The sequence below is a fragment of the Triticum aestivum genome, chromosome 3A, assembly GCF_018294505.1.
Source record: "Triticum aestivum cultivar Chinese Spring chromosome 3A, IWGSC CS RefSeq v2.1, whole genome shotgun sequence".
In the NCBI taxonomy this organism is placed as follows: Eukaryota; Viridiplantae; Streptophyta; class Magnoliopsida; order Poales; family Poaceae; genus Triticum; species Triticum aestivum.
Window position 1 is genome coordinate 717,544,370 of NC_057800.1, and position 25,259 is coordinate 717,569,628.

The 25,259-nt window shown below is 47.9% G+C and overlaps 1 protein-coding gene across 1 annotated transcript; it reads left to right on the forward strand.

Annotated features, from left to right (window-relative positions):
- Positions 1-22,848: 22,848 nt before the first annotated feature.
- Positions 22,849-23,954, forward strand: LOC123059395 (uncharacterized). Its single transcript, XM_044481975.1, has one exon. It carries the CDS (start codon positions 23,053-23,055, stop codon positions 23,779-23,781), a length of 729 nt encoding a protein of 242 aa, XP_044337910.1. The 5' UTR covers positions 22,849-23,052; the 3' UTR covers positions 23,782-23,954.
- Positions 23,955-25,259: the final 1,305 nt, after the last annotated feature.

Consider the following 25,259-nt stretch of genomic DNA (forward strand, 5'->3'; position numbering starts at 1 on the left):
AAATCCCAATTTCATCCCTCGAAACATCTCATATGTTCTGTGACGTTTCGAAAACGTCTTTGGTGCCTTAATTCTAAACCGTTTAACTGAACTATCACGTAGTTATCAAAACGTGTATGTTCGATGTTCGAAACATCCACAAACGACGTTTGGGGTTCAGCACATTGAGCAGTGCATTAAGGACATGAGCTTTCTACTGATCGCATAATTGCTACTATCAACTTTCAACTATATTTTCTCTAGGAACATATCTAAACAGTAGAACTATAGCGTGAGCTACGACATAATTTGCAAAAACCTTTTGACTATGTTCAGGATAATTAAGTTCATCTTATGAACTCCCACTCAGATAGACATCCCTCTAGTCATCTAAGTGATTACATGATCCGAGTCAAACTAGGCCGTGTCCGATCATCACGTGAGACGGACTAGTCATCATCGGTGAACATCTTCATGTTGATCGTATCTTCTATACGACTCATGTTCGACCTTTCGGTCTTCGTGTTCCGAGGCCATGTCTGCACATGCTAGGCTCGTCAAGTTAACCCTAAGTGTTTTCGCTGTGTAAAACTGTCTTACACCCGTTGTATGTGAACGTAAGAATCCATCACACCCGATCATCACGTGGTGCTTAGAAACACGAACTGTCGCAACGGTGCACAGTTAGGGGAGAACACTTCTTGAAATTGTTGTAAGGGATCATCTTATTTACTACCGTCGTTCTAAGCAAATAAGATGTATAAACATAATAAACATCACATGCAATTATATAGTTGTGACATGATATGGCCAATATCATATAGCTCCATTGATCTCCATCTTCGGGGCTCCATGATCATCTTGTCACCGGCATGACACCATGATCTCCATCATCATGATCTCCATCATCGTGTCTTCATGAAGTTGTCACGCCAACGACTACTTCTACTTCTATGGCTAACGCGTTTAGCAATAAAGTAAAGTAAGTTACATGGCGTTCTTCAATGACACGCAGGTCATACAAAAAATAAAGACAACTCCTATGGCTCCTGCCGGTTGTCATACTCATCGACATGCAAGTCGTGAATCCTATTACAAGAACATGATCAATCTCATACATCACATATATCATTCATCACATCCTTTTGGCCATATCACATCACATAGCATACCCTGCAAAAACAAGTTAGACGTCCTCTAATTGTTGTTTGCATGTTTTACGTGGCTGCTATGGGTTTCTAGCAAGAACGTTTCTTACCTACGCAAAACCACAACGTGATATGCCAATTGCTATTTACCCTTCATAAGGACCCTTTTCATCGAATCCGATCCGACTAAAGTGGGAGAGACAGACACCCGCCAGCCACCTTATGCAACTAGTGCATGTTTGTCGGTGGAACCGGTCTCACGTAAGCGTACGTGTAAGGTTGGTCCGGGCCGCTTCATCCCACGATGCCGCCGAATCAAGATAAGACTAGTAACGGCAAGCATATTGAACAATATCGATGCCCACAACTACTTTGTGTTCTACTCGTGCAAAGAATCTACGCAATAGACCTAGCTCATGATGCCACTGTTGGGGAACGTAGCAGAAATTCAAAATTTTCCTACGCATCACCAAGATCAATCTATGGAGAGACCAGCAACGAGTAGAAGGAGGAGTGCATCTACATACCCTTGTAGATCGCTAAGCGGAAGCGTTCAAGTGAACGGGGTTGATGGAATCGTACTCGCCGTGATTCAAATCACCGATGATCTAGTGCCGAACGGACGGCACCTCCGCGTTCAACACACGTACAGCTCGACGATGTCTCCCACGCCTTGATCCAGCAAGGAGAGAGGGAGAGGTTGAGGAAGACTCCATCCAGCAGCAGCACAACGGCGTGGTGGTGATGGAGGAGCGTGGCAATTCTGCAGGGCTTCGCCGAGCACCTACGGGAGAGGAGATGTGTCACGGGAGGGAGAGGGAGGCAACCAAAGGCCTTAGGTATGATTGCTCCTCCTTTTCCCCACTATATATAGGGCCAAGGGAGAGGGGGAGGGCGCAGCCTTGCCCCCTCCTCCAAGGAAGGGGTGCGGCTAAGGATGGGGAGGAGTCCATCCTCCCCAAGGCACCTCGGAGGTGCCTTCCCCCTTTAGGACTCTTCCCTCTCCAAGTTTCCTTGCGCATGGGCCTCTTGGGGCTGGTGCCCTTGGCCCATGTAGGCCAAGGCGCACCCCCTACAGCCCATGTGGCCCCCCGGGGCAGGTGGCCCCACCCGGTGGGCCCCCGGGACCCTTCCGGTGGCCCCGGTACAATACCGATGACCCCGAAACTTGTCCCGATAGCCGAAACAGGACTTCCTATATATAAATCTTTACCTCCGGACCATTCCGGAACTCCTCGTGACGTCCGGGATCTCATCCGGGACTCCGAACAACATTCGGTAACCACATACAAGCTTCCTTTATAACCCTAGCGTCATCGAACCTTAAGTGTGTAGACCCTACGGGTTCGGGAGACATGCAGACATGACCGAGATGTTCTCCGGTCAATAACCAACAGCGGGATCTGGATACCCATGATGGCTCCCACATGTTCCACGATGATCTCATCGGATGAACCACGATGTCAAGGACTCAATCGATCCCGTATACAATTCCCTTTGTCTAGCGGTATTTTACTTGCCCGAGATTCGATCGTCGGTATCCAATACCTTGTTCAATCTCGTTATCGGCAAGTCACTTTGCTCGTTCCGTAACACATCATCCCGTGATCAAATCCTTGGTCACATTGCGCATATGATGATGTCCTACCGAGTGGGCCCAGAGATACCTCTCCGTTTTCACGGAGTGACAAATCCCAGTCTCGATCCGCATAAAACAATAGATACTTTCGGAGATATCTGTAGTGCACCTTTATAGTCACCCAGTTACGTTGTGACGTTTGATACACCCAAAGCACTCCTACGGTATCCAGGAGTTATACGATCTCATGGTCAAAGGAAGAGATACTTGACATTCGCAAAGCTCTAGCAAATGAACTACTCGATCTTTTGTGCTAGTCTTAGGATTGGGTCTTGTCCATCACATCATTCTCCTAATGATGTGATCCCGTTATCAACGACATCCAATGTCCATAGCCAGGAAACCATGACTATCTGTTGATCACAACGAGCTAGTCAACTAGAGGCTCACTAGGGACTTATTGTGGTCTATGTATTCACACGTGTATTACGATTTCCGGATAATACAGTTATAGCATGAATAAAAGACAATTATCATGAACAAGGAAATATAATAATAATACTTTTATTATTGCCTCTAGGGCATATTTCCAACAATGTCTACATGTCTCCCGAACCCGTAGGGTCTACACACTTAAGGTTCGATGACGCTAGGGTTATAAAGGAAGTTTGTATGTGGTTACCGAATGTTGTTCAGAGTCCCGGATGAGATCCCGGACGTCACGAGGAGTTCCGGAATGGTCCGGAGGTAATGATTTATATATGGGAAGTCCTATTTTGGCCACCGAAAAATGTTCGGGATTTTTCGGTATTGTACCGGGAAGGTTCTAGAAGGTTCCGGAGTGGGGCCCACCTGCATGGGGGGACCCACATGGACGTGGGTTGTGGGGGCAAGGCCCCACACCCCTGGTCAAGGCGCACCAAGATCCCCCCTTAGAAGGAATAAGATCATATCCCGAAGGGATAAGATCAAGATCCCTAAAAAGGAGGGATAACAATCGGTGGGGAAGGAAATAATGAGATTTCTTTCCTCCAACCTTGGCCAATGCCCCAATGGACTTGGAGGGCAAGAAACCAGCCCCTCCACCCCTATATATAGTGGGGAGGCGCATGGGAGCTATACACGAAGTTCTGGCACAGCCCTAGCTCTCTCCCTACTCCTCCTCTTCCATGGTGCTTGGCGAAGCCCTGCTGGATTGCCACGCTCCTCCACCACCACCACACCGTTGTGCTGCTGTTGGATGGAGTCTTCCTCAACCTCTCCCTCTCTCCTTGCTGGATCAAGGCGTGGGAGACGTCACCGGGCTGTACGTGTGTTGAACGCGGAGGTGCCGTCCGTTCGGCACTAGGATCATCGGTGATTTGAATCACGACGAGTACGACTCCATCAACCCCATTCACTTGAACGCTTCCGCTTAGCGATCTACAAGGGTATGTAGATGCACTCTCTTTCTACTCGTTGCTGGTCTCTCCATAGATAGATCTTGGTGACACGTAGGAAAATTTTGAATTTCTGCTACGTTCCCCAACAGTGGCATCATGAGCTAGGTCTATTGCGTAGATTCTTTGCACGAGTAGAACACAAAGTAGTTGTGGGCGTTGATGTTGTTCAATATGCTTACCGTTACTAGTCCAATCTTGTTTCGACGGTATTGTGGGATGAAGCGGCCCGGACCGACCTTACACGTACTCTTACGTGAGACAGGTTCCACCGATTGACATGCACTTGGTGCATAAGGTGGCTAGCGGGTGCCAGTCTCTCCCACTTTAGTCGGAACGGATTCGATTAAAAGGGTCCTTATGAAGGGTAAATAGCAATTGGCATATCACGTTGTGGTCTTGCGTAGGTAAGAAACGTTCTTGCTAGAAACCCATAGCAACCACGTAAAACATGCAACAACAATTAGAGGACGTCTAACTTGTTTTTGCAGGGTATGCTATGTGATGTGATATGGCCAAGAAGAATGTGATGAATATATGTGATGTATGAGATTGATCATGTTCTTGTAATAGGATTCACGACTTACATGTCGATGAGTATGACAACCGGCAGGAGCCATAGGAGTTGTCTTTATTTATTGTATGACCTGTGTGTCATTGAACAACGCCATGTAATTACTTTACTTTATTGCTAACCGGTAGCCATAGTAGTAGAAGTAATAGTTGGCGAGACAACTTCATGAAGACACGATGATGGAGATCATGATGATGGAGATCATGGTGTCATGCCGGTGACGATGATGATCACGGAGCCCCGAAGATGGAGATCAAAAGGAGCAAAATGATATTGGCCATATCATGTCACTATTTGATTGCATGTGATGTTTATCATGTTTATGCATCTTGTTTAGTTAGGACGACGGTAGTAAATAAGATGATCCCTTACAAAATTTCAAGAAGTGTTCTCCCCTAACTGTGCACCGTTGCTACAGTTCGTCGCTTCTAAGCACCACGTGATGATCGGGTGTGATGGATTCTTACGTTCACATACAACGGATGTAAGACAATTTTACACAGCGAAAACACTTAGGGTTAACTTGACGAGCCTAGCATGTGCAGACATGGCCTCGGAACACGGAGACCGAAAGGTCGAGCATGAGTCGTATAGCAGATACGATCAACATGAAGATGTTCACCGATGATGACTAGTCCGTCTCACGTGATGATCGGACACGGCCTAGTTGACTCGGATCATGTAATCACTTAGATGACCAGAGGGATGTCTATCTGAGTGGGAGTTCATAAGATGAACTTAATTATCTTGAACATAGTCAAAAGACCTTTTGCAAATTATGTCGTAGCTCGCGCTTTAGTTCTACTGTTTTAGACATGTTCCTAGAGAAAATATAGTTGAAAGTTGATAGTAGCAATTATGCGATCAGTAGAAAGCTTATGTCCTTAATGCACCGCTCAGTGTGCTGAACCCCAACGTCGTTTGTCGATGTTGCGAACATCGGACATACACGTTTTGATAACTAAGTGATAGTTCAATTAAATGGTTTAAGTAGAGGCACCAAAGACGTTTTCGAAACGTCGCGGAACATATGAGATGTTTCGAGGGCTGAAATTGGGATTTCAGGCTCGTGCCCACGTCAAGAGGTATAAGACCTCCGACGATTTTCTTAGCCTGCAAACTAAGGAAGAAAAGCTCAATCGTTGAGCTTGTGCTCAGATTGTCTGAGCACAACAATCACTTGAATCGAGTGGGAGTTGATCCTCCAGATGAGATAGTGATGTTTCCCCAAAGTCATTGCCACCAAGCTGCTAGAGCTTCGTGATTAACTATAACATATCAGGGATAGATATGATGATCCTTGAAATATTCATGATGTTTGACACCGCGAAAGTAGAAATCAAGAAGGAGCATCAATTGTTGATGGTTGGTGAAACCACTAGTTTCAAGAAGGGCAAGGGAACAAAGGGATACTTCATGAAACGGAAATTCAGCTGCTGCTCTAGTGAAGAAACCCAAGGTTGAACCCAAACCCGAGACTAAGTGCTTCTGTAATAAGGGGAACAACCACTGGAGCAGCATTACCCTAGATACTTGGTAGATGAGAAGGCTGGCAAGGTCGATAGAAGTATATTGGATATACATTATGTTAATGTGTACTTTACTAGTACTCCTAGTAGCACCAGGGTATTGGATACCGGTTCGGTTGCTAAGTGTTAGTAACTCGAAATAAAAGCTACGGAATAAACGGAGACTAGCTAAAGGTGAGCTGACGATATATGTGGAAGTGTTTCCAAGGTTGATATGATCAAGCATCGCACGCTCCCTCTACCACCGAGATTGGTGTTTGCGTTGAGCATAGACATGATTGGATTATGTCTATCACAATACGGTTATTCATTTAAGGAGAATAATGGTTACTCTATTTTTGAATAATACCTTCAATGGTCTTTCACCTAAAGGAATGGTTTATTGAATCTCGGTCGTAGTGATACACATTTTCATGCCAAAAGATATAAGATAGTAATGATAGTACCACTTACTTGTGGCACTGCCATGTAAGTCATAATGGTATAAAACGCATGAAGAAGCTCCATGTTGATGGATCTTTGGACTCACTCGTTTTTGAAAAGTTTGAGACATGCGAACCATGTCTATTGGTGTATATGCATGAAGAAACTCCATGCAAATGGATCGTTCGAACTCACTTGATTTTGAATCACTTGAGATATGCAAATCATACCACATGGGCAAGATGACTGAAAAGCCTCATTTTCAGTAAGATGGAACAAGATAGCAACTTGTTGGAAGTAACACATTTTGATGTGTGCAGTCGAATGAGTGCTGAGGCATGCAGTGAATATCATTATGTTCTTACTTCACAGATGATTCGAGTAAATGTTGAGTATATTTACTTGATGAAACACAAGTCTGAATTATTGAATGGTTCAAGTAATTTCAGAGTGAAGTAGCAGATCATTGTGACAAGAGGATAAAATGTCTATGATATGATCATAGAGATGAATATCTGAGTTACGAGTTTTGGCACACAATTAAGACATTGTGGAAATTGTTTCGCAATTAATACCGCCTGGAACACCATAATGTGATGGTGTGTCCGAACATCATAGTTGCACCCTATTGGATATGGTGCGTACCATGATGTCTCTTATCGAATTACCACTATCGTTCATGGGTTAGGCATTAGAGACAACCACATTCACTTTAAATAGGGCACCACGTAATTCCGATGAGATGACACCGTATGAATTATGGTTTAGAGAAACCTAAGTTGTCGTTTCTTAAAAGTTTGGGGCTGCGACGCTTATATGAAAAAGTTTCAGGTTGATAAGCTCGAACCCAAAGCGGATAAAATGCATCTTCATAGGAAACCCAAAACAGTTGGGTATACCTCCTAATTCAGATCCGAAAGCAATATGGATTGTTTCTAGAATCGGGTCCTTTCTCGAGGAAAAGTTTCTCTCGAAAGAATTGAGTGGGAGGATGGTGGAGACTTGATGAGGTTATTGAACCGTCTCTTCAACTAGTGTGTGACAGGGCACAGGGAGTTGTTCCTGTGGCACCTACACCAATTGAAGTGGAAGCTTATGATATTGATCATGAAACTTCGGATCAAGTCACTCCCAAACCTCGTAGGATGACAAGGATGCGTACTACTTCAGAGTGGTACGTAATCCTGTCTTGAAGGTCATGTTGCTAGACAACAATGAACCTACGAGCTATGGAGAAGCGATGGTGGGCCCGGATTCCGATAAATGGCTTGAGGCCATAAAATCCGAGAGAGGATCCATGTATGAAAACAAAGTATAGACTTTGATAGAACGGCTCGATGGTCGTAAGGCTAATGAGTACAGATGGATTTCAAAAGGAAGACGGACAATGATGGTAAATGTCACCATTAAGAAAGCTCGACTTGTCGTTAAGATGTTTTTCGACAAGTTCAAGGAGTTGACTACGATGAGATTTTCTCACTCGTAGCGATGCTAAGAGTCTGTTGGAATTATATTAGCGATTACTGCATTATTTATGAAATCTTGCAGATAGGATGTCAAAACATTGTTTCCTCGACGATTTTAATGAGGAAAGGTTGTATGTGATACAACCGGAAGGTTTTGTCAATCCCGAAAGATGCTAATAAGTATGCAAAGCTCCAGCAATCCTTCTAAGGACTGGAGTGAGCATCTCGGAGTTGGAATGTATGCTTTGATGATGATAAAAATTTTTGGGTTTGTACAAAGTTTATGAGAAACTTGTATTTCCAAAGAAGTGAGTGGGAGCACTATAGAATTTCTGATGAGTATATGTTGTTGACATATTGTTGATCAGAAATGACGTAGAATTTCTGGAAAGCATATAGGGTTATTTTGAAAGTGTTTTTCAATGGAAAGCCTGGATTAAGCTACTTGAACATTGAGCATCAAGATCTATAAGGATAGATCAAAATGCTTAATAATACTTTCAAATGAGCACATACCTTGACATGATCTTGAAGGTGTTCAAGATGCACCAGTCAAAGAAGGAGTTCTTGCCTGAGTTGTAAGGTACGAAGTTAAGACTTAAAGCACGACCACGGCAGAATAGAGAGAAAGGACAAAGGTCGTCCCCTATGCTTAAGACGTAGGCTCTTCAGTATGCTATGCTGTGTACCGCACCTGAAGCGTGCCTTGCCATGAGTCAGTCAAGGGGTACAAGAGTGATCCAAGAATGGCTCACAGGACATCGGTCAAAGTTATCCTTAGTAACTAGTGGACTAAGGAATTTTCTCGATTATGGAGGTGGTAAAAGAATTCGTCGTAAAGGTTACGACGATGCAAGCTTGACACCTATCCGGATAGCTCTGAGTAGAGAGACCGGATACATATAATGGAGCAATAATTTAGAATAGCTCCAAGTAGAACAGTTGTTTGGAATAGCTCCAAATAGAGCGTGGTAGCTGCATCTAGGAGATGACATAGAGATTTGTAAAGCACACACGGATCTGAAAGGTTCAGACCCGTTGACTAAAACCTCTCTCACAAGCAACATGATCAAACATAAAACTCATTGAGTGTTAATCACATAGTGATGTGAACTAGACTACTCACTCTAGTAAACTCTTGGGTATTAGTCACACGGCGATGTGACCTGTGAGTGTTAATCACATGGCGATGTGAACTAGATTATTCACTCTAGTGCAAGTGGGAGACTGTTGGAAATATGCCCTAGAGGCAATAATAAAAGTATTATTATTATATTTCCTTGTTCATGATAATTGTCTTTTATTCATGCTATAACTGTATTATCCGGAAATCATAATACATGTGTGAATACATAGACCACAATATGTCCCTAGTGAGCCTCTAGTTGACTAGCTCGTTGTGATCAACAGATAGTCATGGTTTCCTGGCTATGGACATTGGATGTCGTTGATAATGGGATCACATCATTAGGAGAATGATGTGATGGACAAGACCCAATCCTAAGACTAGCACAAAAGATCGTGTAGTTCATTTGCTAGAGCTTTGCCAATGTCAAGTATCTCTTCCTTCGACCATGAGAGCGTGCAACTCCTGGATACCGTAGGAGTGCTTTGGGTGTATCAAACGTCACAACGTAACTGGGTGACTATAAAGGTGCACTACAGGTATCTCCGAAAGTATCTATTGTTTTATGTGGATCGAGACTGGGATTTGTCACTCCGTGTAGACGGAGAGGTATCTCTGGGCCCACTCGGTAGGACATCATCATATGCGCAATGTGACCAAGGAGTTGATCACGGGATGATGTGTTACGGAACGAGTAAAGTGACTTGCCGGTAACGAGATTGAACAAGGTATTGGATACCGACGATCGAATCTCGGGCAAGTAACATACCGATAGACAAAGGGAATTGAATACGGGATTGATTAAGTCCTTGACATCGTGGTTCATCCGATGAGATCATCGTGGAACATGTGGGAGCCATCATGGGTATCCAGATCCCGCTGTTGGTTATTGACTGGAGAACGTCTCGGTCATGTCTACATGTCTCCCGAACCCGTAGGGTCTACACACTTAAGGTTCGATGACGCTAGGGTTATAAAGGAAGTTTGTATGTGGTTACCGGATGTTGTTCGGAGTCCCGGATGAGATCCCGGACGTCACGAGGATTTCCGGAATGGTCCGGAGGTAAAGATTTATATATGGGAAGTCCTATTTTGGCCACCGGAAAATGTTCGGGATTTTTCGGTATTGTACCGGGAAGGTTCTAGAAGGTTCCGGAGTGGGGCCCACCTGCATGGGGGGACCCACATGGACGTGGGTAGTGGGGGCAAGGCCCCACACCCCTGGTCAAGGCGCACCAAGATCCCCCCTTAGAAGGAATAAGATCATATCCCGAAGGGATAAGATCAAGATCCCTAAAAAGGGGGGATAACAATCGGTGGGGAAGGAAATAATGAGATTTCTTTCCTCCAACCTTGGCCAACGCCCCAATGGACTTGGAGGGCAAGAAACCAGCCCCTCCACCCCTATATATAGTGGGGAGGCGCATGGGAGCTATACACGAAGTTCTCGCACAGCCCTACCTCTCTCCCTACTCCTCCTCTCCCATGGTGCTTGGCGAAGCCCTGCTGGATTGCCACGCTCCTCCACCACCACCACGCTGTTGTGCTGCTGTTGGATGGAGTCTTCCTCAACCTCTCCCTCTCTTCTTGCTGGATCAAGGCGTGGGAGACGTCACCGGGCTGTACGTGTGTTGAACGCGGAGGTGCCGTCCGTTCGGCACTAGGATCTGTTAGAAATATGCCCTAGAGGCAATAATAAAAGTATTATTATTATATTTCCTTGTTCATGATAATAGTCTTTTATTCATGCTATAACTGTATTATCCAGAAATCGTAATACACGTGTGAATACATAGACCATAATATGTCCCTAGTGAGCCTCTAGTTGACTAGCTCGTTGTGATCAACAGATAGTCATGGTTTCCTGGCTATGGACATTGGATGTCGTTGATAACGGGATCACATCATTAGGAGAATGATGTGATGGACAAGACCCAATTCCTAAGCATAGCACAAAGATCGTGTAGTTCATTTGCTAGAGCTTTGCCAATGTCAAGTATCTCTTCCTTCGACCATGAGATCGTGTAACTCCTGGATACCGTAGGAGTGCTTTGGGTGTATCAAACGTCACAACGTAACTGGGTGACTATAAAGGTGCACTACAGGTATCTCCGAAAGTATCTATTGTTTTATGCGGATCGAGACTGGGATTTGTCACTCCGTGTAAACGGAGAGGTATCTCTGGGCCCACTCGGTAGGACATCATCATATGCGCAATGTGACCAAGGAGTTGATCACGGGATGATGTGTTACGAAACGAGTAAAGTGACTTGCCGGTAACGAGATTGAACAAGGTATTGGATACCGACGATCGAATCTCGGGCAAGTAACATACCGATAGACAAAGGGAATTGAATACGGGATTGATTAAGTCCTTGACATCGTGGTTCATCTGATGAGATCATCGTGGAACATGTGGGAGCCATCATGGGTATCCAGATCCCGCTGTTGGTTATTGACTGGAGAACGTCTCGGTCATGTCTACATGTCTCCCGAACCCGTAGGGTCTACACACTTAAGGTTCGATGACGCTAGGGTTATAAAGGAAGTTTGTATGTGGTTACCGAATGTTGTTCGGAGTCCCGGATGAGATCCCAGACGTCACGAGGAGTTCCGGAATGGTCCGGAGGTAAAGATTTATATATAGGAAGTCCTGTTTCGGCCATCGGGACAAGTTTCGGGGTCATCGGTATTGTACCGGGGCCACCGGAAGGGTCCCGGGGGCCCACCGGGTGGGGCCACCTGCCCCGGGGGGCCACATGGGCTGTAGGGGGTGCGCCTTGGCCTACATGGGCCAAGGGCACCAGCCCCAAGAGGCCCATGCGCCTGGGGAAACCCTAAAGGAAGAGTCCCAGCAGGGGAAGGCACCTCCTAGGTGCCTTGGGGGGGGGGGAGGACTCCTCCCCTGGCCGCCGCCCCCTTGGAGATTGGATCTCCTAGGGGCTGGCGCACCCCCCCCTTGGGATCCCTATATATAGTGGGGTAGGAGGGCCTCTCAAACATACCTTATGCCTTTGGTGCAGCCCCTCCCTCTCTCCCAAGTTCTTCTCCTCTCCCATGGTGCTTGGCGAAGCCCTGCGGGATTGCCACGCTCCTCCACCACCAGCACGCCGTTGTGTTGCTGCTGGATGGAGTCTTCCTCAACCTCTCCCTCTCTCCTTGCTGGATCAAGGCGTGGGAGACGTCACCGGGCTGTACGTGTGTTGAACGCGGAGGTGCCGTCCGTTCGGCACTTGATCATCGGTGATCTGAATCACGACGAGTACGACTCCATCAACCCCGTTCACTTGAACGCTTCCGCTTAGCGATCTACAAGGGTATGTAGATGCACTCCCCTTTCTACTCGTTGCTGGTCTCTCCATAGATAGATCTTGGTGTTACGTAGGAAATTTTTTGAATTTCTGCTACGTTCCCCAACAGTGGCATCATGAGCTAGGTCTATTGCGTAGATTCTTTGCACGAGTAGAACACAAAGTAGTTGTGGGCGTTGATGTTGTTCAATATGCTTACCGTTACTAGTCCAATCTTGTTTCGACGGTATTGTGGGATGAAGCGGCCCGGACCGACCTTACACGTACTCTTACGTGAGACAGGTTCCACCGATTGACATGCACTTGGTGCATAAGGTGGCTAGCGGGTGCCAGTCTCTCCCACTTTAGTCGGAACAGATTCGATGAAAAGGGTCCTTATGAAGGGTAAATAGCAATTGGCATATCACGTTGTGGTTTTGCGTAGGTAAGAAACGTTCTTGCTAGAAACCCATAGCAGCCACGTAAAACATGCAAACAACAATTAGAGGACGTCTAACTTGTTTTTGCAGGGTATGCTATGTGATGTGATATGGCCAAAAGGATGTGATGAATGATATATGTGATGTATGAGATTGATCATGTTCTTGTAATAGGATTCACGACTTGCATGTCGATGAGTATGACAACTGGCAGGAGCCATAGGAGTTGTCTTTATTTTTTGTATGACCTGCGTGTCATTGAAGAACGCCATGTAACTTACTTTACTTTATTGCTAAACGCGTTAGCCATAGAAGTAGAAGTAGTCGTTGGCGTGACAACTTCATGAAGACACGATGATGGAGATCATGATGATGGAGATCATGGTGTCATGCCGGTGACAAGATGATCATGGAGCCCCGAAGATGAAGATCAAAGGAGCTATATGATATTGGCCATATCATGTCACTACTCTATTTGATTGCATGTGATGTTTATCATGTTTATGCATCTTGTTTGCTTAGAACGACGGTAGTAAATAAGATGATCCCTTACAAAATTTCAAGAAGTGTTCTCCCCTAATTGTGCACCGTTGCTACAGTTCGTCGCTTCTAAGCACCACGTGATGATCGGGTGTGATGGATTCTTACGTTCACATACAACGGGTGTAAGACAGTTTGACACAGCGAAAACACTTAGGGTTAACTTGACGAGCCTAGCATGTGCAGACATGGCCTCGGAACACGAAGACCGAAAGGTCGAGCATGAGTCGTATGGTAGATACGATCAACATGAAGATGTTCACCGACGTTAACTAGTCCGTCTCACGTGATGATCGGACACGGCCTAGTTGACTCGGATCATGTGATCACTTAGATGACCAGAGGGATGTCTATCTAAGTGGGAGTTCATAAGATGAACTTAATTATCCTAAACATAGTCAAAAAGATTTTGCAAATTATGTCGTAGCTCGCGCTATAGTTCTACTGTTTAGATATGTTCCTAGAGAAAATTATAGTTGAAAGTTGATAGTAGCAATTATGCGGACAGTAGAAAGCTTATGTCCTTAATGCACTGCTCAGTGTGCTGAACCCCAAACATCGTTTGTGGATGTTTCGAACATCGAACATACACGTTTTGATAACTACGTGATAGTTCAGTTAAACGGTTTAGAGTTGAGGCACTAAAGACGTTTTCGAAACGTCACGGAACATATGAGATGTTTCGAGGGCTGAAATTGGGATTTCAGGCTCGTGCCCACGTCAAGAGGTATGAGACCTCCGATGATTTTCTTAGCCTGCAAACTAAGGGAGAAAATCTCAATCGTTGAGCTTGTGCTCAGATTGTCTGAGTGCAACAATCACTTGAATTGAGTGGGAGTTGATCTTCCAGATGAGATAGTGATGTTTCCCCAAAGTCATTGCCACCGAGCTGCTAGAGCTTCGTGATGAACTATAACATATCAGGGATAAATAAAATGATCCTTGAGGTATTCACGATGTTTGACACCGCGAAAGTAGAAATCAAGAAGGAGCATCAATTGTTGATGGTTGGTGAAACCACTAGTTTCAAGAAGGGCAAGGGAACAAAGGGATACTTCATGAAACGGCAATTCAGCTGCTGCTCAAGTGAAGAAACCCAAGTTGAACCCAAACCCGAGACTAAGTGCTTCTGTAATAAGGAACAACCACTGGAGCAGCATTACCCTAGATACTTGGTAGATGAGAAGGCTGGCAAGGTCGATAGAAGTATATTGGATATACATTATGTTAATGTGTACTTTACTAGTACTCCTAGTAGCACCAGGGTATTGGATACCGGTTCGGTTGCTAAGTGTTAGTAACTCGAAATAAAAGCTACGGAATAAAACGGAGACTGGCTAAAGGTGAGCTGACGATATGTGTTGGAAGTGTTTCCAAGGTTGATATGATCAAGCATCGCACGCTCCCTCTACCACCGAGATTGGTGTTTGCGTTGAGCATAGACATGATTGGATTATGTCTATCGCAATACGGTTATTCATTTAAGGAGAATAATGGTTACTCTGTTTATTTGAATAATACCTTCAATGGTCTTACACCTAAAATGAATGGTTTATTGAATCTCGATCGTAGTGATACACATTTTCATGCCAAAAGATATAAGATAGTAATGATAGTACCACTTACTTGTGGCACTGCTGTGTAAGTCATATTGGTATAAAACGCATGAAGAAGCTCCATGTTGATGGATCTTTGGACTCACTCGTTTTTGAAAAGTTTGAGACATGCGAACCATGTCTATTGGTGTATATGCATGAAGAAACTCCATGCAAATGGATCGTTCGGACTCACTTGATTTTGAATCACTTGAGATATGCAAATCATACCACATGGGCAAGATGACTGAAAAGCCTCATTTTCAGTAAGATGGAACAAGATAGCAACTTGTTGGAAGTAACACATTTTGATGTGTGCAGTCCAATGAGTGCTGAGGCATGCAGTGAATATTGTTATGTTCTTACTTCACAGATGATTCGAGTAGATGTTGAGAATATTTACTTGATGAAACACATGTCTGAATTATTGAATGGTTCAAATAATTTCAGAGTGAAGTAGAAGATCATTGTGACAAGAGGATAAAATGTCTATGATATGATCATAGAGATGAATATCTGAGTTACGAGTTTTGGCACACAATTAAGACATTGTGGAAATTGTTTCGCAATTAATACCGCCTGGAACACCATAGTGTGATGGTGTGTCCGAACATCATAGTTGCACCCTATTGGATATGGTGCGTACCATGATGTCTCTTATCGAATTACCACTATTGTTCATGGGTTAGGCATTAGAGACAACCACATTCACTTTAAATAGGGCACCACGTAATTCTGTTGAGATGACACCGTATGAATTATGGTTTAGAGAAACCTAAGTTGTCGTTTCTTAAAGGTTTGGGACTGCGACGCTTATGTGGAAAAGTTTCAGGTTGATAAGCTCGAACCCAAAGCGGATAAAATGCATCTTCATAGGAAACCCAAAATAGTTGGGTATACCTCCTAATTCAGATCCGAAAGCAATAAGGGATTGTTTCTAGAATCGGGTCCTTTCTCGAGGAAAGGTTTCTCTCGAAAGAGTTGAGTGGGAGGATGGTGGAGACTTGATGAGGTTATTGAACCATCACTTCAACCAGTGTGTAGCAGGGCACAGGAAGTTGTTCCCGTGGCACCTACACCAATTGAAGTGGAAGCTTATGATATTGATCATGAAGTTTCGGATCAAATCACTGCCGTACCTCGTAGGGTGACAAGGATACGTACTACTTCAGAGTGGTACGGTAATCCTGTCTTGAAAGTCATGTTGCTGGACAACAATGAACCTACGAGCTATGGAGAAGCGATGGTGGGCCCGAATTCCGACAAATGGTTAGAAGCCATGAAATCCGAGATAGTATCCATATATCAGAACAAAGCATGGACTTTGGTGGACTTGCCCGATGATCGGCAAGCCATTGAGATAAATGGATCTTTTAAGAAGAAGACGGACGTGGATGGTAATGTCACCATCTATGAAGCTCGACTTGTGGCGAAGTGTTTTCCGACAAGTTCAAGGAGTTGACTACGATGAGATTTTCTCACTCGTAGCGATGCTTAAAGTCCGTCGGAATCATGTTAGCATTAGCTGCATTTATGAAATCTGGCAGATGGATGTCAAGACAAGTTTCCTTACTAGTTTTCGTAAGGAAAGGTTGTATGCAATACAATCAGAAAAGTTTTGTCGATCCTAAGGATGCTAAAAGGTATGCTAGCTCCAGCGATCCTTCTAAGGACTGGAGTAAGCATCTCGGAGTTGGAATGTACGCTTTGATGAGATGATCAAAGATTTTGGATTTATACAAAGTTTATGAGAAACTTGTATTTCCAAAGAAGTGAGTGGGAGCACTATAGAATTTCTGATGAGTATATGTTGTTGACATATTGATGATCAGAGATGATGTAGAATTTCTAGAAAGCATATAGGGTTATTTGAAAGTGTTTTTCAATGGAAAGCCTGGATTAAGCTACTTGAACATTGAGCATCAAGATCTATAAGGATAGATCAAAATGCTTAATAATACTTTCAAATGAGCACATACCTTGACATGATCTTGAAGGTGTTCAAGATGGACCAGTCAAAGAAGGAGTTCTTGCCTGAGTTGTAAGGTACGAAGTTAAGACTTAAAGCTCGACCACGGCAGAATAGAGAGAAAGGACGAAGGTCGTCCCCTATGCTTAAGACGTAGGCTCTTCAGTATGCTATGCTGTGTACCGCACCTGAAGTGTGCCTTGCCATGAGTCAGTCAAGGGGTACAAGAGTGATCCAAGAATGGCTCACAGGACAGCGGTCAAAGTTATCCTTAGTAACTAGTGGACTAAGGAATTTTCTCGATTATGGAGGTGGTAAAAGAGTTCGTCGTAAAGGTTACGACGATGCAAGCTTGACACCTATCCGGATAGCTCTGAGTAGAGAGACCGGATACATATAATGGAGCAATAATTTAGAATAGCTCCAAGTAGAACAGTTGTTTGGAATAGCTCCAAATAGAGCGTGGTAGCTGCATCTAGGAGATGACATAGAGATTTGTAAAGCACACACGGATCTAAAAGGTTCAGACCTGTTGACTAAAACCTCTCTCACAAGCAACATGATCAAACATAAAACTCATTGAGTGTTAATCACATAGTGATGTGAACTAGACTACTGACTCTAGTAAACTCTTGGGTATTAGTCACATGGCGATGTGACCTGTGAGTGTTAATCACATGGCGATGTGAACTAGATTATTGACTCTAGTGCAAGTGGGAGACTGTTGGAAATATGCCCTAGAGGCAATAATAAAAGTATTATTATTATATTTCCTTGTTCATGATAATAGTCTTTTATTCATGCTATAACTGTATTATCCGGAAATCGTAATACACGTGTGAATACATAGACCACAATATGTCCCTAGTGAGCCTCTAGTTGACTAGCTCGTTGTGATCAACAGATAGTCATGGTTTCCTGGCTATGGACATTGGATGTCGTTGATAACGGGATCACATCATTAGGAGAATGATGTGATGGACAAGACCCAATCCTAAGCATAGCACAAAGATCGTGTAGTTCGTTTGCTAGAGCTTTGCCAATGTCAAGTATCTCTTCCTTTGACCATGAGATCGTGTAACTCCTGGATACCGTAGGAGTGCTTTGGGTGTATCAAACGTCACAACGTAACTGGGTGACTATAAAGGTGCACTACAGGTATCTCCGAAAGTATCTATTGTTTTATGCGGATCGAGACTGGGATTTGTCACTCCGTGTAAACGGAGAGGTATCTCTGGGCCCACTCGGTAGGACATCATCATATGCGCAATGTGACCAAGGAGTTGATCACGGGATGATGTGTTACGGAACGAGTAAAGTGACTTGCCGGTAACGAGATTGAACAAGGTATTGGATACCGACGATCGAATCTCGGGCAAGTAACATACCGATAGACAAAGGGAATTGAATACGGGATTGATTAAGTCCTTGACATCGTGGTTCATCCGATGAGATCATCGTGGAACATGTGGGAGCCAACATGGGTATCCAGATCCCGCTGTTGGTTATTGACCGGAGAACGTCTCGGTCATGTCTACATGTCTCCCGAACCCGTAGGGTCTACACACTTAAGGTTCGATGACGCTAGGGTTATAAAGGAAGCTTGTATGTGGTTACCGAATGTTGTTCGGAGTCCCGGATGAGATCCCGGACGTCACGAGGAGTTCCGGAATGGTCCGGAGGTAAAGATTTATATATAGGAAGTCCTGTTTCGGCCATCGGGACAAGTTTCGGGGTCATCGGTATTGTACCGGGACCACCGGAAGGGTCCCGGGGGCCCACCGGGTGGGGCCACCTGCCCCGGGGGGCCACATGGGCTGTAGGGGGTGCGCCTTGGCCTACATGGGCCAAGGGCACCAGCCCCAAGAGGCCCATGCGCCTGGGGAAACCCTAAAGGAAGAGTCCCAGCAGGGGAAGGCACCTCCTAGGTGCCTTGGGGGGGGGGGGGGAGGACTCCTCCCCTGGCCGCCGCCCCCTTGGAGATTGGATCTCCTAGGGGCTGGCGCACCCCCCCTTGGGATCCCTATATATAGTGGGGTAGGAGGGCCTCTCAAACATACCTTATGCCTTTGGTGCAGCCCCTCCCTCTCTCCCAAGTTCTTCTCCTCTCCCATGGTGCTTGGCGAAGCCCTGCGGGATTGCCACGCTCCTCCACCACCACCACGCCGTTGTGTTGCTGCTGGATGGAGTCTTCCTCAACCTCTCCCTCTCTCCTTGCTGGATCAAGGCGTGGGAGACGTCACCGGGCTGTACGTGTGTTGAACGCGGAGGTGCCGTCCGTTCGGCACTTGATCATCGGTGATCTGAATCACGACGAGTACGACTCCATCAACCCCGTTCACTTGAACGCTTCCGCTTAGCAATCTACAAGGGTATGTAGATGCACTCCCCTTTCTACTCGTTGCTGGTCTCTCCATAGATAGATCTTGGTGTTACGTAGGAAATTTTTTGAATTTCTGCTACGTTCCCCAACAGGATCATCGGTGATTTGAATCACGACGAGTACGACTCCATCAACCCCGTTCACTTGAATGCTTCCGCTTAGCGATCTACAAGGGTATGTAGATGCACTCTCTTTCTACTCGTTGCTGGTCTCTCCATAGATAGATCTTGGTGACACGTAGGAAAATTTTGAATTTCTGCTACGTTCCCCAACACTTTGAACACCGGCGGGCGCAGCGGCTAGCCTCCACCAACAACGCGCCGGTCGTGCGGGGGACGAAGAACATCGACGGCCGCCGCCTGTGGTGGGGCGCCCCCGGCCGCACGCTCCACGCCGTCCTCCAGCACCTCGTGGGCGGCAACGAGCTGCCATTGACGTACCCTGCCGTCCCTGTCCCGCGGCGGAGCGGCGGCCAATGGATGCCAAGGAGGACGGTGTCCTCTTCTTCCTCCTCCCGCTCCTCCTCCCACTCCTCCGGGTCACCGGCGCTGTTCAACGTCAAGGCCGAGCCCGCGGAGATGCCGCTCGGCCGGCGCACCTGCAACCCCGCGTCGTCAAGCCGAAGACGAAGCCGGGGCTCGCCGCCGTGAAGACGGAGCCAGGGCTCTCCGCCGTGAAGACGGAGCCGGAGCTCGACGACGCGGCGATCTTGAAGTGGGCCCACGAAGACTGGGCGCGAACGTTGCTGGAGCGCCAGTGCTGCGCCCTAGAGCAGATCGCCGCTCGGCGCCGTGGCCGCAACAAGGGAGGCGTCGTCGTGCTCGACGATGACAGCGACGACGACGCGCCGCCACCGGTCCGCCACGGCGACCCCGGGCAGGGGTCCAGCAGGGGCGGCCGCGTTAAGGAGGAGAAGGACGACGAGGACAACGGCGGGGACGGCGACTTCGCCGCGCTCATCGCTGTCTTCGGGCTGTAGTTGCGGCCTTTTTTTAAGTATTTAACTTTGCTATGTAAAAAACTATTTAAGTCGCCTTTGGCCGAATCTTTGTCCCTTTGGCCGAATTTTAGCCGAATCTTTGTTCAAAAAACTTGAAATAAAGGCGTCTAGGGGGCGATCCTGGGACCGGCGGCTAGGAACTCGATGGCCGCCAAGCCGAGTTTTAACAGGTTCGCCTCCAGGCGACGATTTTATGAGCCCCCCGGCTGGAGATGCTCTTTAAGCTTGCAAGCACGCGTTAACCGACTACAACATGTTATGTCCTACGATAGTTTGTTGCCTCATATAGGCAAGATTCCCCCGCAAAGAAAAAGGCTAGGTTGGGTTTATTAGATTGAGTAGACGGGTTGAGGTGTCACAAAAAGACTGCCACATAAGATAAGAATATGTGTTGTGATGTCTTTAGCGAACTAAACACTCTTATATTAGTTTACGGAGGGAGTACTAACGAGTTTAGCGAGTTACTTGTGAAATTCGTTAAGTTTGACGAACTAAAATCAATGAATGACTCTGTTCATTAAGAAGCAAGCTACGAGCTTGATGAGTTGAACTATCGAGAACTCATTAAGTTTGCAAACTACGAGCTTTGGTCCAACCCTAATATCACATACCATTGCAGAGAAAGACTCGTCAAAGTAGCATATTGCCGTCGTTGTCATCACTTCATCCCAAGGAGCATCACCAGGCTTCCTTTACCCTTAGCAAACCACTCTAACTTCGCTGCGTACAACCATCGACCAATCCACTCCGAAGAGGTCGTGCGAAAACATATAAAGACCATGCCAATCACTTAGTTATCCATGGTAAAGACAATGCAACTTTGATTCTGATGAAGAGCTAAGAAGGAGAACTATGCAACTTGGACGGCTGGACGTGCTAAGGGCATGGCCAATGCGTAGCCCCATGGTGATGCCACGTAGGCCACATATGATCGGATATCAGAAAAAGTAAGTTCAGATGGAGCAGCAGGATCCTCTGCAGAAGGCGGGTGCTTGGGGAGAAAAAATATGATCCGGTGCATAAAGTTAAAAAGATTGAAGAGGAGAGTAGAGATGCATGTGTAGTGGGAGTATTTAGACTCTGTTTTTTTTATGAGTTCCACTATTGATAGCTTGCATTGGGGAGAAAAAAAAAGTCAATGTAGATGCCTCAAGTTATTTTTTATCACGGGGCATCTGTATTCATATGTCATCATTGTACATGCAGTCAGGTGCAGTATAGCCACGTCATGTTAAAGAACAAATAGTATGACGTATTATCCTTTGGAAAAAGGAAGAAGAAAAGGTAGTCCGTAGTAGGAGTATACCTTTGTAGGTGGCCAAAACCAAGAAGGAGGCTGAACGTACGCAAGCCCATAGTTTTACCTGTGCTGACGATGCGCTGGTGCCCAGGATTAGGTTCAGAGAGAAGAGTCGGCAACATGATTAGATTGTGTGACGAGGGCGCGCACGGATGAAGAGTCGGCGAGGATGCCGCCGGCCTGTACGTAGAGCGGCCATGCATGTGAATCAGTAGGCGCGAAGGAAGCAGTTGTGGCTCCTCATTTTGCTCTAGCTTCTGACTGTTCCAGAACGAGAATTAGCCGCGTGTTTCAAAAAAAAAAAAGAGAATGGCGAGGAGGAGCGTGGGCCGACGTGGCGCCTCGATCCACTCTGGCGCAGCGTGGATGATGTCTCTGCACATGCACGCACGCGCAGCAATATCATACTCCCTCCATTCCAAAATACAATGTGCCCGCGCTTTCCAAGATCCAACTTTGAGCATAAATTTAACCAACGAGACCAACTACGACGGGAGAAAAAATTATATAATTGAAAACTTCTTTCGAATACGAATTCACTGATATAATTTTTGTTCCGGCCGCAATCAGTCCTGGTAGTTAAATTTACGGTCAAAGTTAAAATACGTGGATATAGAAAACACTACATTATGGAATGGAGGAAGTACAGTAGAGATCACATGTCGGCGTCGGTGCAGTAGACTGAAGCAGTAGCAAAAGAAAAAGTAAAGAGCAAAATTGCCAGATGGATGTGGGTGGATCCAGGCCCCGGTCCAACCCAGCACCAACGTTCCGCGCACACGCGCAACACCGCCGCTCTGACGATCCTCGAGCTGGCCACGAGGAAGAACAATTCGCAGTTCGCAATTCGCACCTCCCACTGCCCCACATCCCCAAACCCAATAAGGACCCGCCACGTCGTCCCTTTTAACCACTCCCGTTCTCCTCCCGTCTCCATGGCCGTCCGCTTTGACCATTGACCCAGCCAGGGCCACCCGACCGGCCGCAATACAAAACCGAAAATGAATAAACAAGCACGTGTGCACGGAACGCCGAGGACCAGCTCAGCTGCAGCTCCCGTTGAATCGTCCAACTTCCGAGGTCAAACCCCCGTCCAACCATGGCGAGACGAGAGCCCGGAGGGAATACATATACACCTCCCCCCTCAGATCCACACGCCGCAATCCTCGTGCTCACTGCCCACCCAGCTCATCCATCTCCAGATCTCCTCCTCCAGCACCATCATCTAGAAGCTTCTCGAAGGCAGGCACTATACACTTCTCTTCTCTCGCTATGGGCAATGGGCTGTCTCCGTGCGTGAGCATGCCGGCGGCCGCTGAGGCGCCCGCGGCGGCCAGGCTGGTGTACTGGGGCGGGCGGACGAGGGCGCTGCCGGTCACCGACGACGAGGAGGGCGAGGGCGAGGGCAACGGCGGTGTCCTCTGCACGGCCGCGGACGTGACGGCGGAGCTGCTCCCGGCCGACCACGTGGTCTGCCCGGCCGACTCCTTCTTCGTCGGCCTCCCGGTCCCCGTCGCGTTGCCGGGGGAGCGGCTGCTGCCCGGCCGGACCTATTTCGTGCTCCCCCGCCGCCTCCTCTCCTCCCCCTCCCCCGGCGGCAAGGCGGCCGTGCTCACCGCGGCCACGCTCGCGTCGCTGTCGGCCGCGCCGGGGGGCAGGAAGACGGTGCAGCTCGCCGGCCCCGGCCAGTGCCCATTCGAGTACGTCAAGGGCGGCGAGGACGGCGCCGCGGCGCTCATCCGGGTCCTGCCGCAGTTCATCGAGAAGGTCATCACCTGCGACGGCGGCAACGGCAACGCCGATGCTGCCAGCCGGCGCGGGCCGGGCAAGGTGGCTGCGACGGGGACGGAGCTGTGCAGCACGCCGGAGCTGAAGCGGCACTACGCGCAGCTCGTGGGCGCCAAGGGCCGCCCGTGGTCGCCGAGGCTGGAGACCATCTCCGAGCGCAGCAAGAGGAGGATCTTCTCGTCGCCGGCCAGACTGCTGTTGTCTTCGCAATGATATAATTAGCTAATGAGCCTAGATCGTTCTGGATTAGAGATTAATGGGGATTAATTAGGTAGCGAACATAGCGTTCGATTTTACTTGTACAATAGTTGGAACTGAAATACAAATGTACAAATTTGTCGAAAACATTTACAAATGTATGTAAGATTTTTGGATCCTACAAGTCATGGCACCCTCTCTCGTTTCCGTAAACTGACCGGGCTGTCCGTTCGAACGTTTAGGGTCGGTTTATGGGTCCGGCTGTAGATACTCGCAGGACATCCAATGGCATCCTTTGAAATCGTTTGATCAGATTGTCCATTTTATCCTTTCTCCCAGCGCGTTGCACACACTGTGGATGTGCTCGCCCCTTCGCAGTCATCTTTAGTAAACCGTGCTCGCAGCACCCCCCCCCCCCCCCCAATCGGCGAAGCTTGCAGTGCCACCACTAGATTTGCTCCTGCAACATGTGCAAGACGAGAGTCGCGCTGTCGTCAACACACGTCTTCCCTCGTTGCGGCAACGTCGCTCGCCATACCCAGCCTCGCGGTACCATTCCGACAGTCGAAGGCCTCGTAGCTCCATTGGTAGGGTTGCAACCAGGGGCGGAGCCAGCCCAGCGGGCCGCCCCGGGCCCTCTTCGTGTACTGTAGTGATGTGCACAGTAATTCGCTCCAATCTAGGAAGAAATTGGGCCTCACGCCCCAGGCCTGGGCCCTGGGGGCCCGGGGCCTGTATCCGCCACTGGTTGCAACACTCATTGGCTGACGGCCCCTTCCGGCGACCCACCAGCTCCCCCACTCCCGCTAGGGTCCTCCTCCCCCCGCCCCCGCCGGCGGGCCCTAGGCCTCTCCCGCAGCCGTCGCCCGCCCGGCGCGGCACCCCGCTCCCGCTCCCGCCGCCGCTCGCCCCGCCCCCCTTCTCCGTCCCGCCACCTCCGCCGTCTCCCCGGGAGGCGGCCGGGGCGGCGCGCGACCCCCTTCCGCCTCGACCGCCCCCTCCGCCCTTCCCTCCCGTCGGCGGCGGTCGCCCTCGGATCTGACCGGGTGGTGTCGGCGGCGGTGGGCCGTTCCTTACCCGCACGCGCTCCTCCTTCCTGGGGTGGGGGGAGGCGGCGGTGATGCTCGATCGTGGCGGTCCGGCGTCCTGTGGTGCGGAGGCCGGCGGCACTCGTCGTGGTGGTGCCGCTTCTTGGCGGCGGGGCGGTCCGGTGGTGCTGGTCGGCCGGTGGCGTGTCCTCGACCTAGATCTGGGCCCGTAGGGTCCCTTCTGGGTCCTTGCGGGTCAGCTCCGGCGCGACCGCGACGCTCTCTGTATGGGGAGGCAGGGGAGTGGCTTGGACTGGGACAGCAACGCCGACGACGTGCCAGCTGCTGCATGGAGGCGGGAGCTATCCGGGCCTGTAGGGCCACGGTCCCGGTAGGCTCCTGCTATGGCGTCCGGTCGGCTACCGTCATGGATGGTGGAGGTGGGGCCCTCCCGTATGCCGACGG